This window comes from Vollenhovia emeryi, unplaced genomic scaffold, assembly GCF_000949405.1.
Source record: "Vollenhovia emeryi isolate VEMERY1.0 unplaced genomic scaffold, V.emery_V1.0 DF939209.1, whole genome shotgun sequence".
In the NCBI taxonomy this organism is placed as follows: Eukaryota; Metazoa; Arthropoda; class Insecta; order Hymenoptera; family Formicidae; genus Vollenhovia; species Vollenhovia emeryi.
The window spans coordinates 260,801-278,633 of record NW_011967157.1 but is presented as its reverse complement, the minus strand read 5'-3'; the positions used below and the strand labels follow the sequence as shown (position 1 = coordinate 278,633).

At 42.9% G+C, this 17,833-nt stretch overlaps 3 protein-coding genes across 3 annotated transcripts; 1 reads left to right on the top strand and 2 right to left on the bottom strand.

Moving 5' to 3' along the window:
• The first annotated feature begins 318 nt into the window (after positions 1–318).
• Positions 319–2,509, top strand: LOC105561244 (BAG family molecular chaperone regulator 2). The gene is made up of 3 exons (XM_012011047.1): positions 319–940; positions 1,582–1,694; positions 1,772–2,509. The coding sequence occupies exons 1-3, from the start codon at positions 751–753 to the stop codon at positions 2,006–2,008; spliced, it is 540 nt and encodes a 179-aa protein (XP_011866437.1). The 5' UTR covers positions 319–750; the 3' UTR covers positions 2,009–2,509.
• Positions 2,510–2,672: 163 nt separating this feature from the next.
• On the bottom strand, positions 2,673–9,823 carry LOC105561242 (ras-related protein Rab-23). Its single transcript, XM_012011046.1, has 7 exons — positions 9,420–9,823; positions 9,190–9,304; positions 5,653–5,774; positions 4,457–4,619; positions 4,158–4,237; positions 3,886–4,079; positions 2,673–3,801 (listed from the first exon to the last, which is right to left on the bottom strand). Exons 2-7 carry the CDS (start codon positions 9,220–9,222, stop codon positions 3,671–3,673), a joined length of 723 nt encoding a protein of 240 aa, XP_011866436.1. The 5' UTR covers positions 9,223–9,304; positions 9,420–9,823; the 3' UTR covers positions 2,673–3,670.
• Positions 9,824–10,418: 595 nt separating this feature from the next.
• On the bottom strand, positions 10,419–17,820 carry LOC105561241 (tyrosine-protein kinase Src42A). Its single transcript, XM_012011045.1, has 6 exons — positions 17,242–17,820; positions 16,910–17,031; positions 16,582–16,745; positions 13,891–14,218; positions 13,129–13,464; positions 10,419–13,032 (listed from the first exon to the last, which is right to left on the bottom strand). Exons 1-6 carry the CDS (start codon positions 17,598–17,600, stop codon positions 12,824–12,826), a joined length of 1,518 nt encoding a protein of 505 aa, XP_011866435.1. The 5' UTR covers positions 17,601–17,820; the 3' UTR covers positions 10,419–12,823.
• Between the last annotated feature and the right edge of the window lie 13 nt (positions 17,821–17,833).

Sequence of the window (17,833 nt, the reverse complement as noted above, 5' to 3'; positions counted from 1 at the left end):
CGGTGGGCAATTTCGGGGGGAAAGTAATTGATACCCGAAGGTAGATTAAACCGTGCAATATTTTGCGTTGTTAAAAAAGTGCGATTACAATTTATGATAAGTCGCCGTTTCGTTGGTAAGGTAGACTCCCCGCTGTCAAAGCTGGAAGCCAGGATCGGGGGAAACGTCTGCGAGAGAAAAAGAAAGGCGTTGTCGAAGTTACGGGTGCGTGGCTCCTTCGCAATTTAAGACGTTTCGACGAGCGAGGTGACGCAGGGGCGAGTCGCTATTTTGAGATGCCAGTTCGATTGAGATAACATATACATACACATACGTGCGCGCCGAAAATTTATATATAGAGTATAGATTATTCGCGGATTGTCGAGTTATCTCCGTTCGTATCAGTTTATATCAGCGTAAGAGGGAACAGTGACCGGCTCGCGCGCCCACGGTCGCGAGATATCGCTCTTGCTTCCGGCCTTTGCGTCGCGCTTATTTATGCGGGGCTGTCGCGAGGTCGCGTCAGATCGTGGCCGAGCCGTGCCGATATTGGAGCGCGGGCAAGCGTGCACGCGGGCATCGTTAACGTAACGGATCCCGACCAATCTTGACGCAGCCGCGTGAGTTGACAGGATTCGGACAGGCGCGCGCGCGCGCGCGATCGTGGCCGCATCGACGTCGCCGAGGATCGTCCGATTAAGGTCGTCTCGTTTCTCGCCGGGGGTGCCGGGTGGTCGATGCTCGACGAGTCGGACCTGTAGACGCGCCAGCATGGAGAGCACGGAGCAGCCGGGCAACGAGCAGAAACCGAAAGACAGGTTAGTCGGCCTGTTGGATCACATCGAGGCCCACGTAGAGCAATTGCGAAAGGATGCCGCGAGGCTCATGGAGGAGAAGGACGGCCTGTTGACGACCTTGGACACCCTCAGGAATAACGACATGCTGTTCACCCTCGAGGAGCGTGAGTGGGCCACTTCATTTACCTTGCCCTGATCAGTCCCCAGGACACTTTGGTCTAACCAAAATTATTTAATGGAAGGAGAGAGAGAGAGAAAGTTTGCTACTCGAATGATAGGGTCTGTTTTTTATTGCTGCACTCCTGAACTAGTGCACACTGGTGCAATGAGTTGGAATGAGAGGTAATCTATTTATTTCATTTTAACTTATTGCACTAGTTCAGTAGTGCAGTAATAAAGAACAGGCCTATAGGCATCTTTTATTCTGTGACTAGTATAGTGCAACGTAAATATTAGCTTCGGTCTAATAAAAATTAGAATTGTCGAATGGAAGGAGTGGGAGAGAGAGAGAGAAAGTTTGCTACTCGAACGATAGGCATCTTTTATTCTGTGACTAGTGTAGTGCCACGTAAATATTTGTCTGTGTTGCGCGTGTATTTGATAATTATTACAAGATGTACAATCGCTTTTCACCTTGGCAGAAAAGAAATCTGGAAGAACGTTAGGGAAGTGTTAAAACGGGACGAGCACGCGGATTACTTAAGGCGGAAAATGTTTCAGCTGTCTGAACGTTTAGCGTATGCCCCAATGTTAAATGCTACTTGTTGAATCAAGATGTAAAAATGCTTGTCATTTCTTTATCCAGCTGATAGGGACGATATCTTGAGGTATGCAGATAGATTGTCCATGCGCTGCTCCACTGTGGACGTATTGGTAACAGTTCAACGGGATCATGTTCAGCAGGAGGCGTTACATCAGGTATTTGGGACTCAATTACAATTTCCTGTAGAGGTATCACTTTATTATCCAATAACCGGTGAAATATTATTTTCTAGGTTAATGGCCTGATTGACAGCTTGGTCATAGGTCTACGACAAGATCCAAGTAGCACTCGGCAGCGATGCGCAGAATTCATGAACGCATGCTCTTCCCATAGCATAGGACATTCCGACAAAGTTTTTGAGACCGCCATTCTCGGCTGCACGTTGGACGATCAAAAGCGAGTCAAGAAGAGACTGCAGGGATTGCTCGATTATATCGACAAGATGCACATTTTGGAGATGACACAGTAAATGGCACACCAAGATTGTTTGGTAGATCAAGTCTACAGCATTTTCCATACAAGTTTCGAATGGCAAAGCTATTCGGCGGTCTAGCTCTGTTGTAGCGAGTTAAGGGATTTCGAAAAGATACATTCTTTGCGCCTTTTCTGCGCGGCTAAGTTTCTATTTTCCTTCCACTTCGCGAATAACTACTTTGAATGGAACGCTTGGCTGTGTACAGAACGCACAGTGATCGATTGGATTTAATCTTGTAGCGGCGTGTTACCGATTCTCGGCGTTTGTACGATTCCTGAACATATTTTAAGACACCTAGCATTTCAGCACTTAAAAAAAAATTTAAAAAGAAGGTTTTGAAAGAGCGTTCGATAACATTTTTCAAATCTGTACGTTTTGGAATAAAAGAGGGATTTCTGGAGTATGTGTACTGCAATTGTAGAATTTTAGATATTATGTCAATCATGTAATATTGAAAATATAAAGTTAATGGGCCTCTTTACACTCTCACTCTAATAAATTTGTGTATTTACTTTGCGAAGTAGCAGCTATTGGTCAGTTTCGAGTGTAACGAGCGGTTAATTAATTTTATCAAAAATTAATTCTTACATGATTCGGGATATATTTTGTTAATTGTATTTTTGGATTTAAAAAAATTAATTTTTTCTCTTTTATGGCGTTTTTTTCTCAGTATTTCACTTATCAAAGATCGTTTTATTTTTAGCAAAATGTACAGAGATTTTATTGCGTTTTGTAATATTACAAATAAGTAAAAGTATAGCATTAGTTATTAAGTAACTTATTGTAAAATATTGTCTTAGGTGACAGTAATTTACACTAACTTGCTTGTGCTTAAGGATCCTATTTTCTCACTACAATCAAATTGAATTCTGACGTCAGTCATACGTGGAAGAAGAAAGAAATTTACGTTTTCATTTATGACGCCGCAGTTCAATATTCAGTATTAAAGAAACAAAAGTCTCGAGGTACAATATATAATTGAGATGCAGTTTTATTTAAATTTCAAAAATTTGCAAAATTGAGCTGATGTTGAGTCATTGGATTTGAATAGTCTAAGTAATCGACGCGCTAATCTGTAAATAACGATTATTATATTACTATTATTGTCGTTATTATATAATACTATATTCATATCGACAGTAAAATCTTAATTTCATAATTTTGGTCCTTGAATGTGATGCAATTTAAATATTAATAACTCATTCAATATATATATATATATATGTATATATATGATAGTATGGCGAGATATTTACAAATTACGCGTCATATTCGTATTACATCGCTATTCCCATTCGCATTTGCGAGTACGCATAGTTGCAGTTAATATGTTGCGATTAATCTCTTTCCGTACCTTACAATCTACAACCATTTGGTTAACGTTATGAGCATAATTATAATGATTATTTCTATTGCGTTTAAATTGATGAGTTCCCAAATGTTATGCGTATCATGTGTTCTTATACACGAAACCGTCGTAAAGGCCGTTAATTAGAATACAATAGGCTCGCACTATCGGACACTGTAAATCACCGTCCGCGTTTACGCCTTCAGAGAATAAACTATATATATTTACAAGACACCCGTATCTTCGACGTTTTCGTGCGATTCTCGGAACGCGATGTAATGCCGTCGTACGTACATTACGGGAAATAGCTACAAGAGTCTACAAGCGTTTTTTACGAAATTTCGTTTCTTATGACTCTTAGTTTTACCGCCGGGTCGGAGGATTATCGTTCCATTACCAGTGTTACGACCACACATTGACCCATCCGGACTAAACGCACCTGTAAACAAGAAAAAAATGCATCGTTATTCGTAGACTAGGGTGCACGAGCTAGCGTCTGCAAAACTATTGAATCTACTCGTACTGATAACGGAAGGAGATCTAGGCTCCGCGGAATATAATCTCAAGTCGTCTCGATAGTCGTCGTCGGAGCGACGCATCTCGTGCAGGCATCGGGACGCCAAGTGTCGGAAGACGCTCATTACGCCGATATCCTCCTTCACGGACGTCCGCAGGAGTTTGCAGCCTAAGGCACGGCTGAGCCTCTCGGCTTCGTCCCTGTAATATTCGGGCGCTTCAGACACGAGTTTCACTCTGAAGAAACTTTGCAATGAAAACTGTCTAGGGTATACTCACGGATCGATCACGCTCTGGTCGACAAGATCGATTTTATTTTGCACCAGAACTGTGGGTATTTCTCCGCACTCGTTCTCGACCTGTAAGAGAATATTTTAGAGTGTCCAAAAAGTCAAGTAGAGTTTTTCCGTTTGGAGTCGATGTTCCCTTGTCAAAAGTGTCAAGCCATTAGCAAAGTTGTCGAATAATTTTAATAAGCGATGGAAAGACTTTGAAGCGAAGTAAATTTGAGGGGAACCGAATAAATAACAAACTTACCATTCTTCTACTAACTTTAAGTGTAATTTACAGATATGTACCTTGAGTTTCCACGTGGGAATAGCATCGAAGGAATCTCTATCGGTAGCCGAATAAGCGAGGACACAGGCATGGGCGCCGCGGTAATAAGCCGCGGTTATCGCGTCAAATTCTTCCTGTCCTGCAGTATCCCACAGCATCAGTCTTACGTCCTCGTCGTCCACTCTGTCGGCACAAACACGTATATTTTTCTACATATTTATTTTTTACTACACAATTTGATTCACCTTAGGAAAAAATAAATTTTTAGATTTTCTCTTGAATGTTTTACTGTTGTCGCGAAATTCATAATTCTGACCCTGCTTAATTTTAATTATCTATATTCTTAGTTTTCTTTGCGCGAATGTAGTCTTTAAATTAAAAGTTAAGAATCAAATTGTTATTGTGATTTATACGATTGTTAGACGCGCGAGGAGCGACTAATTACAAGATGGATAAAGAATGGATACGTGCAGCGAGACAAAATTCCTTCCTATATTGACCGACATTACATTGGTAGTCAGTGTCGAGAGGGGGATACGAGAAGTATCCCACGGTAGCTCGCGCTGGCACGATTAAAATCGGGTTTTTCTCAGGCACGTCGCTCTCGAACTTGTGTATAGGTATACGCGTATTATAGCGGTATGATGATCAGCAACGAATAATCAGATCGGTTGATACAACAGTAGAATCGATTTAATTCCTCTGCACTAGCATTCGTCGTGCGATTACGTTAAAAAAAAAATACACGAGACAAATCGACTGATCTCTCTCTCTCTCTCGCAAGGTCATATCTCGATTTTACACAATTTTCGGCTTTTCTGTCTTAACGCTCATTTAGAACCAAAATTGCGTAAAATCGAGGTACGACCTTGCAAAAGAGATCAGTCGAAATGCCCTTTTACTTCAAATATTTCACAATCGGATATGTCTCTTCCGCAATACTCTATAATATAGTTTTCCTGGCGATAAGTCTTAAAAATTTTGTTGTTCTTTGAAACTTTACCATACTTTTTGTTAGTATACATTCTACTAATAAAAGGAATAGTAAAATTTCACAAAAATCTCATAAAATTGTACAAAATGCCACGTTGTCCAACAATTACATGATTTTCAGGGTAAATTTTAAAGTAGACTTAATCTTGCTCGGAATGATGACGCACTTGGTGTCGGATTAAATTAATATTGAAACGATTCAACACGTCCAGTAATTACTTACTCGATTTCACGCTCCAGGAAGTCGACGCCGATCGTCTTCTTGTAGTCCCTCGTATATGTACCTTTGCAAAACCTTTGAATCATCGACGACTTCCCCACGGCGCCGTTGCCCACTATCACCACCTAAGCGAGGGATGTTAATGTTATTGCATTGTTAAATATTTGCCAATGCACTTCCAATATAAGCCTAATATTATATAATTATTATCGTGCAACATTTACATTTATTCCATGGCCAATATTGACTTTACGTTGGACAATATCGGCCAATGCATTTCTAATGTATAATAACTAACATTGGACCAATATTTAGCCAATGCACTGTGCTACTAGGGTAAATTATATGTCTATCCTCGTCTAATTTGAAGAAAAAAAACAAACACACACGTATGACTTAACTATTAATTAACTTAGAGCAAGAGAATTAGAATAATTGAGTAGTTATATATTACTCCATTAATTGAAATGCTTAATAACCATCGATCGAACGATGGAGGTTCGATTGATCACGGTTGAAATAATTTCTGCCAAGTACGACGGCGCGTGAGGAAGTGGGTTACATCGATAAAGATACAAGTCCATAAAATAAAAACCGGTCGCCGAGGGCAATCTCGCTTCTACCGACGTGGTTTAGGCATTACAATTTAAAGCGACACGTATAGCTCATTACGGCGAGAGAATTTTCAGGAATGTCCGCATACCGAAAGGTGCCGAAGCACTGAAACATCGATGAAACGATGTCGAATCTGTGCCAGAGTTTTTCCCCGAGAGTTCCGCACGTGTACCCTTATCTCGGACTTTATCCGTCCTGATAGCTGTAAACCGCGGTAAATCGTGTTCTCCGCGTTCGACTGGTTTCTGCGTGTACCGGGAGAGCGAGAGGATCGTAGGGTTTTCTCGGCTTCGGAGTCGCGTATGGATTTCTCGTGTAATTAGCGACTGGAAATTGCCGCGCGGCAAATGGGATAAGTCGATAGCGTGACGTTGATTCATTTCAAGTGGAATTTGAAACACGTTCGTATAAAGATGTAAGAAAGCTCGCTGTCGGCGATATCTCGGCCAGGAGACACGCTGTATAAATAGTAATGAGAAGTGCGCGCAAATGCGTAAAGTCCCCGGCAAGAGGCGCGTAAGCGATGAAAACGCGAGTAAGTACCGTTACCGGCAATCGGGAGATAAGCAGAGATCACTGGAGCAGCACCGAGCTCGCATGCGCTTCTCCTTCTTTTTGTATTTGCCACTTTGCAGCGCGGCTGTAATCGAAGAGCTGGACGCGTAACGGCTCCGGACAACTCGTCGCATAAACTTCATTTTCGGCATTTTTCATCGGCCAATATCACGATTGTAAATAAAGTTCATCCTCATCTTTACCGTCTTTCCATTTCAAGTTTCGCTTATTTCTAAAATTACGTGAAACTATATTATTTAGGACCGGTTTTTCCAACCTCTTGTGAGCTAACTAATAGTTAAATTATATGTCTATGGGTCGGTTGTTCCAACCTCTTGAGTTAGCTAATAGTTAAATCATATGTATGTCTTTGTTCTTCCTTTAACTCAGACGAAGGTAGACATATAATTTAACTATTAGTTAGCTTACCAAGAGGTTTTGTTTGATTTAGGCCTGGTTTTTCATTTTCTGGTTAACTGTTAACTAGAGTCGATTCTCTGTCTCTTCCCTAGCGGAAAAAATTTTTATAAATAACTACGAAAATTGACTTGAAATAGAAATTTGTAGAAAATTTTATATTTTCGTTGAAACATTAATTTTTTTGCAAAAATATCTATCACCTCTTTGCCGATCATGTTCTCCTGATACTTTCCCAGTTTTCGTGATTCTCGATTTTCGCGATTTAAAGTTTAAAAATTCCGGAATTCCAATTCTTGGAAATTTAGGTAGTGCCACCTCTTTGCCGATCATGTTCTCCTGATACTTTGTCAGTTTTCGAGATTCTCGATCTTCGTGATTTCAAGTTCCGTATTTCCGGAATTCCAATTCTTGGAAAAGTTGACAAATTCTTGGAAATTTAGATAGTGCCACCTCTTTGCCGATCATATTCTCCTGATACTTTCCCCAGTTTTCGATTTTCGCGATTTAGTTTGAAAATTCCAGAATTCCAATTCTTGGAAATTTAGATAGTGCTACCTCTTTACCGATCATGTTCTCCTGATACTTGGCCAGTTTTCGAGAAACTCCGCTATCTCATATTAGGAGCTTATCTCATAGTAGGGGACTTTCGTCTATGATTTCACTATGATAGATAACATGCATGTCTAAAAGACATCTTTAAGATGTCTTTATCACGTCTTTTAGACATCTTTTAGACATACACGTCTAAAAGATATCTTAAAGACGTCTTAAAGAAGTTTTGAAGATGTCTTTTAGACAAGCATGTTATCTGGGTATTAGTTAACTTACCAAGAGATTGGAACAACCAGCCCTTAATTCCTTAATTATGTATTGTACATGGTACGTGTGTGTATATGTGATTTTTTTCTTCTCGTCAGTTCTTCGGCGATCAGTTGACTGCACGCCGAGTTCCACCTTGCGTGTTTCATGTCCATTTCTACCGATGCAGATTAACTTTGATCACAGTTTAACTTACTCTTGATCCTTTTCCAGATTCAGAAATTGGACTGCTGCGCATTGGTAGAAACGGGGCATTGATCGCCCGCGAAATTTATCGAGTCGATTCGCCGCGAGATCGCGAACCCTCGGCTCGAACTTAATTGGGCGTTAATGAATTTCGTATCGGCAAGAAGAAAAATATGCGATCGCATAACAGGGGTTTACAGCGCATAAATGTTGTGGCGCGAGTGTCGCGAATATACGGCCGAGTAAGTTAATTTGCGTGCAAATGTGCCAGATGATTATTACAGAAATAAACATCGATAACGGTGCCACTTATACGCGAATACGTATCGCGGAGAAAGCGAGCGTCGAAATCCTATTTTCTCGCTTCGGCTGAAAACGAGAGATAACAACACGGATGTACTTCTTCCGATCGAGATATCTCTGGCAGTCCCGAGTCCAGTCTTCGAAAACAAACCAAAAAAAAAACGCTCCCAATTCCCCCTTCGCGGAAAGAGTTGCCGTGCGGGAGACGGACACCGAAGTTAAGGAGTTATTTCGAGGAGAAGTCATCCGTCGCGTCGAGAGCGAGCGTTAGAAGGAATGCCCTCGAGCAGACGAATAAAAAGAATCGGCGAGGTGCGGCCTCGCGCACCGGGAGATAGTAACTTCGTGCGTAGCATGACGACGCGCTACGACGGGGATGCCGTGGAAGCCGCGCTTTCCTTTCCGGCGGAAAATCGCGGCGGACGACGAAGCGCGAATGAGAGAAAAAATGCTCACGTCCGTGCCTCCTCGGTCGCGCTCTATCGCATCTCGCGCGCAACGAAGCGGACGCGTCCGCGGAATTTGGCGAAACTTAGACGAAGAGAAGTAAAAAGGAAAAAGGTCGCGGTAAAGAGAGAGAGAGAGAGAGCGCGCACGAAACTTGGAGGGAACGGAAGAGGAGACCGGGAGCCTCGCGATTACCTTGAGTGATATCTCGAGCTCTTCCTCCCTCATTCTGACCGTAAAAGGCGATTAACATAATATCCCAGTGCAGCGCGAGTCCATCCTTCCATCGATCGGGCGTGCGCGTAGATCGCTGTTGGCATGTGAAAATTTTGCGTTTACTCGAAAGCAGCGTGATATACGAAGGAGGGAGAAAAAGAGGGATCTTTTTCTCTCTCTCGCTCGCTCTCTCGCTCTCTCTCTTTCACCTCCTCTCTCTTCTCGGTATTCCCGAGTCGATGACTTTGCGCCTCGGCCGAGTCATTATTCAAAGCTCCGACACACGGCGTCGCGCCGCGTTTCTACGCGTCGCCCGCGATATATCACTTTCTCGTAGGAAAAGTCTCGGCCGCGAAACGGAACGGAACTCGCGGCGACGCACCCGCGAAGGAGAGGAGAGCAGTCCTTCCCCGCGCCACGACGTGAGTGGTACGGAACGGAACGGAACGGAGCACGCATGCACGCACGCATGCACGCACGCACGCAGGCATGCACGCACGCACGCACGAATGCGCGCCGCTGACCACCACTGGCCGACTGAAGAGAACACCTGTATGCCAGGAGACACCTGTCGCTGAGCGCGCCTCAGGATCTGGTGATTTTCTATCTAGTGATTCACCGTGTGACACCACCAGTGCGGCTACGTTCAATCTGCACCTTGGCTCCTTTTATGCGTGTGTACGCACGTATTTTTATTCAGATATACTTGGGCGCGTTGCGCCCAGCTAGATGTAATTTCCGCCTCCATTAGTTGTTAGTCAATTATGTTCTTTTAATACTTTCCTCGCGGTTTAGGTACTTGCAGTTTGTAAGATATTGTGAAGTTTCTTTAATATAAGGATAAGAAAAATTATCTTCTGTATCGACGGTTCGTAAAGTCACGCGTAACCTTACCAACAGTCTGATTTTAAGATCAAAAATTTTTATTTTCGAAACTCTAAAAGAACAATAAAGTATTACTAGGTAAGAGTCGGACATTCGCTCGCAGAAATTATCGACAAATCGAATGGTGTTTAAATGGAAGTGCAATATCGTCATTGTTCCTAATTCTAAGGGTATGTAACATAATTGTACATATTAATAATAGTGCACATGCTTCTCTTTGGAACTTTTTAAAATTTAATAAAATTAAAATTAGCGACCGAGATCCAAACTCTGAAAAATCGGGGGGGGGGGGGATAGAACATAATCGGTAAGGAGGTCAATAATCTCATTTTCATAAACAAAACTGTTGCGTTTATTTTATCAATTATTTCTTATACATCTAAAGTATTTTTATTTTCACTCGCCACAGATTCCTATTATATAATTATTCGACAGAGAAACTGTTTTCCCCTCTAATTACAGAAAAGAAGAGTTTGTCTGGATAAAAATTAACAGTAATTTCAGTAAACTTTCATCCGTTTTGTGCTTGCAATCGTTGCATTACATTTCATTATTATTATTATTATTACATATAGTTGATAATATTTTTATCTTATTTCTTAGTGCAATGCGGTCACAACTTATAATCCTGAATAGATTTCATACACACGATTTAATAAATTTCGTCGCTTTAAAATATATAATTGCTCGCTTTTCCCGAATTTCTCTTATAAATTAAATGTTTTCAAAGAAATGTGAGATAAGACTTAATTGAAAGAAATCATACTTCTTACCGGAAGTTGGTCGATGTGTCGTTAGTCTAGAAGATAACGATATTGCAAAGATTTACAAAGATTTATCCGACAGTGATACTGTCCGTAAACATGCATTTCTTTGAAATTTGCGATTAATTTGGTACTATTAACACAGCTCTGATTTCAGAACAGAAGATGGATGCTAGAGTTGATATCGTGCATACATACGCATACATATACACCCGTGTTGTATGTTGAGATGTTTTGTACAATTTGCATAAAATTCCCGGGGCTTATTTTCTGACGAAATTAGAATCGATCTTTCCCAACAAGTCCCTCAACGATAGAATAACAAAAGTTATCCCAAGTCTTTGCTGTTAAAACACTCACTGTGAAAAAATTGCTTAAATCGCTTGGCTCTAATACGATAGCCACCGATATTATTTCAACCGTGGAAAAATCGACTCTAAATCCATAGGAGAATCAGTAGATAGTGAAGGAATGGCGATGGTTTTTGGCACATTCCATACATATTTGCGCATATGTTTCAAATGGGATCAAAATATTGCTAAAATATCTATATAATTTTACATCATTTACCGTTATGGAGTCATACATTTATAAAGTATGTCTAATATTATCGACTTATTGTATTTTTACGCGTAATAATAATTATTCTCAAGTTTGAGTCATTCACAAACGTGAAAAGTCGCGATAAATGAGTATAATAAAACATTAGACACGATATATATATAAAAATATATAAAAATGACGAATTCGATAACATGAACATATCCGAGTGATGATTAACGAAGATGACGTAATTCGTGATGTACATCCTCCTCTCAGAGTACTTAAAGATACGACGGAAGTAGACTGATTTCTCCCTTCCATAGCAAATTCGTACATTTCTCATGCACAGATACTCGGCAGGCGCATACTCTCACGCGTATACTTCCGAAAAGTGATCTCTTACACGTTATAAGTAACAAGTGTACCTTAGAAAACGTTAGCTGGCAGTCTGTGTCAGGTATTTACCGCGTCGGTATTTTTCGCGACGGGATAAACGAATAGGACATGACGTCGTTCGAGACACAGTCGCCACAGGACGCAGTCTTTCGCGTTGTTTTGGACGGACCGGTTGTATATCCCCCGATCTTCGCACATGCGTGCACACGGCGCGCGCGAAATCGCTTCGCCGACGACTCTCGTGTATCCGCCTCGTGGGAGTACGTCGCAATTAATTCGTGTCACGCCCGAGCGAGAAGAAAGAAGGAATGATAAAGTTGTGCATTTATGGTCCGTCGTTTCGTCTCTAACGTTGTCGGTTCGATTTCATCAGGTAATCAACCCTTTGTCGCGCCATATAGTGTATACAGGAATTGTAATACAGAAAGTACAACTTATATTGTACACAAATATATTACATCGGCTACCATCATCATCACCCGGAATTATCACCCTGATGATCGAGGTCTACCTCTCACGCTAACTGACACTTATAAACGATTTTACAAAGGCCATTTAACGTCTACATGTACAACATCCTTACTGCGGTCTAAAACAATATCTAAAACCTCGTCGCCGCTTCTGGTAAAGCTATCAAAATGCCAATGTACGTTTGTATCGTCAAGTCATATAGATAAAAATGTACAAATATCATTCTTTGAGATTTATGGCAGACAAAATGTGCGATGACGAGAACGTAAAAAAAGGAAAACAGAATGGAAAGAGAGAAAGGGAGAGAGAAAGGAAAGAAAAATTTACTGTTAAATAAAACGATGCAATCGTCTACTGATCGTTCGCAAAGTGATCGTAATCGTTCGAGCATAAAAGTTGCGGCACCTTTTCAGAAGTACCGCGAAAACTAGCGTCACAAATAGATCAATGAAGAAGATCGCAACGATCGCCGTCGATGTAACGACGATCACTGACGACGGCACAATTATCGTACCTCTTAATGGAGCAATATGGAAGAGTTCGAAATCCTTTCTTCAATACGCAGACGCTTCCTTGTACTCGGAACCTTCCATGGTGAAGAAGTCCTCAAGTTTCCACTGAAGTGTCTCGAAAGTCGGTCGTTTCATAGGATCCTTGTTCCAGCATTCCAGCATGATATTGTACAGCGTGTCGGGACAGCCGGGTGGACACGGCATTCTATAACCGTGTTCTACCTGATGAAGAACCTCGGCGTTTGTCATACCTGAGGAGAAGAATGGCGTGTTTATGTTTTACCGACTCAATTGTGTTAGAAATATTTATGCAATAGCAGTATAAGTTTTGTTTTCAAAGATCTCACCTGGATAAGGTATTCTACCGTACGTAACCAATTCGGTAAGGAGTATACCAAACGACCATACGTCGGATTTAATACTGAATTTGCTGTAGTTGGCAGCTTCGGGGGCGGTCCACTTGATAGGGAAGCGCGCCCCTATTCTAGCCTCGTATTCGTCCTCCTTGATGAGCCTAGCCAAGCCAAAGTCCGCGATTTTAACGACATTTCCGTCTGCCACGAGAACGTTACGGGCGGCCAAGTCTCGATGGATGTAATTCTGCGATTCTAAGTACGCCATACCAGCGGCTATTTGCGCGGCCATGTCGATCAGTTGTTGCAATTTTAGGCCTCGACCTTTTCCTAAAAGATCCACACATGATTGCTACAACGATAACGTAACGAAACGATGTGACTGTAGAAACATTAGCTTTATCGATTTTGTAACGGTATTTCGGGACGGCACCTTGCAAAATTAATGAGCAAGTAAAATATGCAACTGGACTCGATTGAGAAATACTTGGTCTTTTGAGCGGCAGAGAGGTCATACCTTTTTGGAGTAAAGCTCCCAAGTTTTTAGATTCGTAGCAAGAGTATTATCAGACAACAATAAAGTGTTGAAATGTTGATAATATAATAAAAAAACAATTAAAAATAATAATTAGAGATATCGGTCAATTCTTCAATTTAGAACACTAACGAGTATTTTTGTACAAAATTATCTTGCGAATATTCTTTCTCTCAATGATCGTGAAAGGGCCAGTCGGAATGAAACCGTACCTTGCGTACCTTGTAAATATTCGAGTAGACTGCCGTTCCTCATCAATTCCGTGATGATATAGATCGGTTCCTCCATCGTGCACACAGCGTACAATTGAATTAGTTTGGCGTGTCGGAGTTTCTTCATGATTTGCGCCTCGGCGAGGAAGTCCTTCGGGTCCATGGTGCCCGGCTTGAGCGTCTTTATCGCCACCGGGGTAGTGTTGTTCCACAGACCTTCCCATACCTCGCCGAACTGGCCCTGTCCCAATTTCCTCAGGAATTTCAGTGACGAACGATCGATTTCCCATTGGTCCCGCGTACGGTGACTAAGACCCTCCGTTACGGGTTTCTCCACCTGTTGAACAAAGCCAGACCCGGAATCAGCCGTCGTCGGTTAGGGGACAGACTCGCGCGAGGCTTGAGTTTGTGCAGGGAAGGAGTTGGTGTTTGATCGGCTGCATTAATGGCGAGCTAAACTTCGTTCCGTTCTCCTTAATGAGAAAAAATTCTATGGCTAAGCGTAAAAGAGACAATATTCTATGCACACTGTAAAAAAAAGGTGCTAGAGCGCTCAACTTCCCTGTTCGCGAATACAAACCTACTTTCCGCCGTGTCCTGCAATCGTGTAAGAACCCCAATAACGATTCCGGATGAACGTGATCGCGAGATCGTTCCAACAGATATGCATTTTAGAGAAACGAGACGAAAGACGAAGAGGAAAATGAAATGACGAGCGATACAATATGCAGAATGTCTGAAATACGTCGCAGCTAGGAAAAGAAGACATGCCGCGAGTCTGAGAAATGCCCGGTACACGCGTACATATATGGTGGCTAAACGGAACAGCATGCACATACGCTCATTTACGCTCGTTCGCCTCTCGAATAACGGATGAGGCACGTACGTAGGAAACGCTTTTGGGACATCCTGTATGTATTGTAGAATAGATCTCGAGCACACATACATTCCGAGCTACGGTTCTCGCTTTGCACATGGAAAGAGTTCGTACATTGTTATTCGTAAATTGTTATTCACAAGCGAGAGCGATATTTCGCGGTGAAGCGAAAGACTGCCGTTTCCTCGTGTGTGCCGCCAATCTCGGTTCTTAATTATATTTACCTATGTGTACTTTGCACCTCTCGCGAGGTCTACGATGCTAAATGAATTGGTGTATGAGATAAGTTGTTGTAAATATATAAAATTACATCCAATGTACAGAGCTTTTTATACGAGATATCTCTAAGTGAATGACAATCTACTGCTTCTGAAACATAATCCCGTATAGCACGGGCTTGTGCTGTATGTACAGGCCAGACACAATGAAATGTAAAAGCGTTTTACGTCGAGAAAAAGAAAGGAATCGAAAGAACGTGTTATGGCGTATATTAGGACATTCAATTTACCAAGAAAATCCACCGGGAGGTAGGGCAAGCAATAAACAGACAAACAAACACAATCTATTCAGACATCGAACTTGGCAATAAGTGCTTATCGAACGCTTCTAAAAGATATCTCTTTCTTTTTCAATATTCCACGTAGACGTAAATATACCTCGTTTGCTGTGCCAAATTTCATTTACCCCGGCTCTCCCTACTCGCGACTTTCCACGGATAAACAAATCGAGTCAGAAAATTTGCGGATGTAATCAATGCAATTGATATGTTGTAAATGTTCTGCACCCAGAACGATATCTCGACCAGTAGCAATAACGCTCATAATAACGAAATAGTGTAGAGCTAATAACAAAAAAAAACATAAAGATACTATAGTCTTATTAATATAATAACGATATACATACTCGATGATAATAATATAAAAATTGCAAATTTTATTCGACCACGGCTGGCCGCATTTCTTAATTTCTCTGTCAATGCAGAAAATTTCTTGCGAACAATTTTTTCTCAGCCAGGGTTTGAACCTGGACATCCCCCTGCACTCTAGGCGGGCGTCTCGCCAATTCGACCACCGAGGCATGTAATAATATTTGTCGCAATAATAGTATAAAGATGTCTACGCGTCTGTTATATACTATAATAATATTATCCGTATAACAATAATGATATATTGCTGGTTGAGATTGTTGCCATTATCATAATCGGGGCGAATAATCAGGCGTATCGATTGTGCCGTTGCGCAGGTATCGGCGAGTTTAGACACGCCATTACGACGCTGTTGAGATACCGATAGGAATTAAATGTCAGACCGATTTATCAATTCATCGATATATGTGACTACCGCTGCAATTTGTTGTGTGGGTATATGTGCGTGTGTACTTTTTAACATCACTTCTAACGACAATCGTTCCTTTTCGCGCGCGCCAATTAGGATTCATCGAATGCAACTCCGCACTTAAATACCAACAAACTTCCGCTAAAAGTCGCCACGCAGTCGCGGAGGTAAATAAAACGCGCATTTTCACGATGCATAAATCTCCCCCCCAGCCCCCCCCCCGCGCGTACCATTTCATTATCGATAAAGACCTGCCTAACTCAGCGACAAATGAAACTTGGCCGTCACGATGACGTACGGCGCGTTAAATGCCAAGTTTTTATTCAGGCAGGCCACTGTCTAAAGCTCCCACACGCCGATTCTCATAATCCGCGATTCTCACGGCAGTTAGCGGCAGCGAATGGTAATACGGGTGGTTGTCGCCCATCAACTGTATCGGCGTTCATTATGTCGAGAAGCCGAGGTGTATCGGTAACCCGTGGAGCTTACCTGCACGCAAGGCTTGCACAGATTGACGCACAGGCCATCCGCGTCTTTGCTGTAGTGCTCAACGAGGTCCTGCAGATTCCTGAACGTGGTCCGCCTGGCGATGAAGAAGCCGCCCTCGTCCAGCTGGCGGATACGGTAATGCTTGACCGTGTCGCCGTCGCGCACTACAACAATCGTGGATAAATATTCCGCTGTGGCCGCAACGGCGGTCGGCGCGATTTCGCGCGCCGTCTCGCCCGGTCATTGTTCGTCCGTTTGTTATCGCACCGTGTCGGTGCATCACGAGCACGACCGGTACAATCGCTAGTATATCGTTCTGTGACGTTACCTGAAAGGGAGTAATCATTGTGCCGGCTCTCGGAGTCTCTTATCAGAAACGCGCCGTGATCGTTTTCCGGCAGTAGCAATTTTTTCTCCGCCTCGATTCGCTTAATCTTCCTAAAATACCATCTGCAAATGCAAATTAGCGTTACGACAGGTTTCGCCCTTTCGCCTATCAAGAATTGTAAAATGCTCTGCTGCGAATCAACGACGGGAGTCCGCCCGCCGGCCACAATAAATTGTTAATACCCCGCACTCGTTTCGCGAATCGTCGCTTTCGTTACAGAGGAGGATTATCATCGGCCTAGAACGATTGAAAGTGAATAGGGAGGCACTCACGGCTCCGCCTCGATCGACTTCAATTTGGCGACGTAATTGCTGGGAATGTAGCCCTCCTGCCTGGTCCTTTTACTCTTGGCGAGCCACCAGTCGCCCTGCGTGTCGTTGATGATCTCCAGGTGCTCGCCCTTCTTGAAGCTCAGGTCCTCGTCCGTGCGGGCGTCGTAGTCGTACAGGGCGACGAATATCTTGGCGGTGGTCACGTCCATGTCCGGGATCTGCGGGATCGGCCTGATGGGATCAGGCGGTGGCGTCGGCACCGGGCTGACCTGCGACGCGACCGCCTCTATGCTGGGATTGCAGATCCTGTCCGGCTTCTCCTTCTCCACGTCCGTCGGGCTGCTGAAGCAGTTGCCCATGCTTCGGCCGTCCTAGGGTCCCTCGGGTGTCCTGGAAACGCGCGTCGCTCCACCCGCGCGCATTTAACGCGCCCCGCCGTGCACTGGGTCGCAGCCGCGTTTAAGTTCACGACCGCTTAACCAGTAATCGCCGGATACGGTAGGCGTTGAAAAGTCAACGAGTCACACGCGCGCGTCACGTTAATTCCGATCAATCGTTGATACGGTTCCTTACCTGGAGGGGGGGTGGGGGG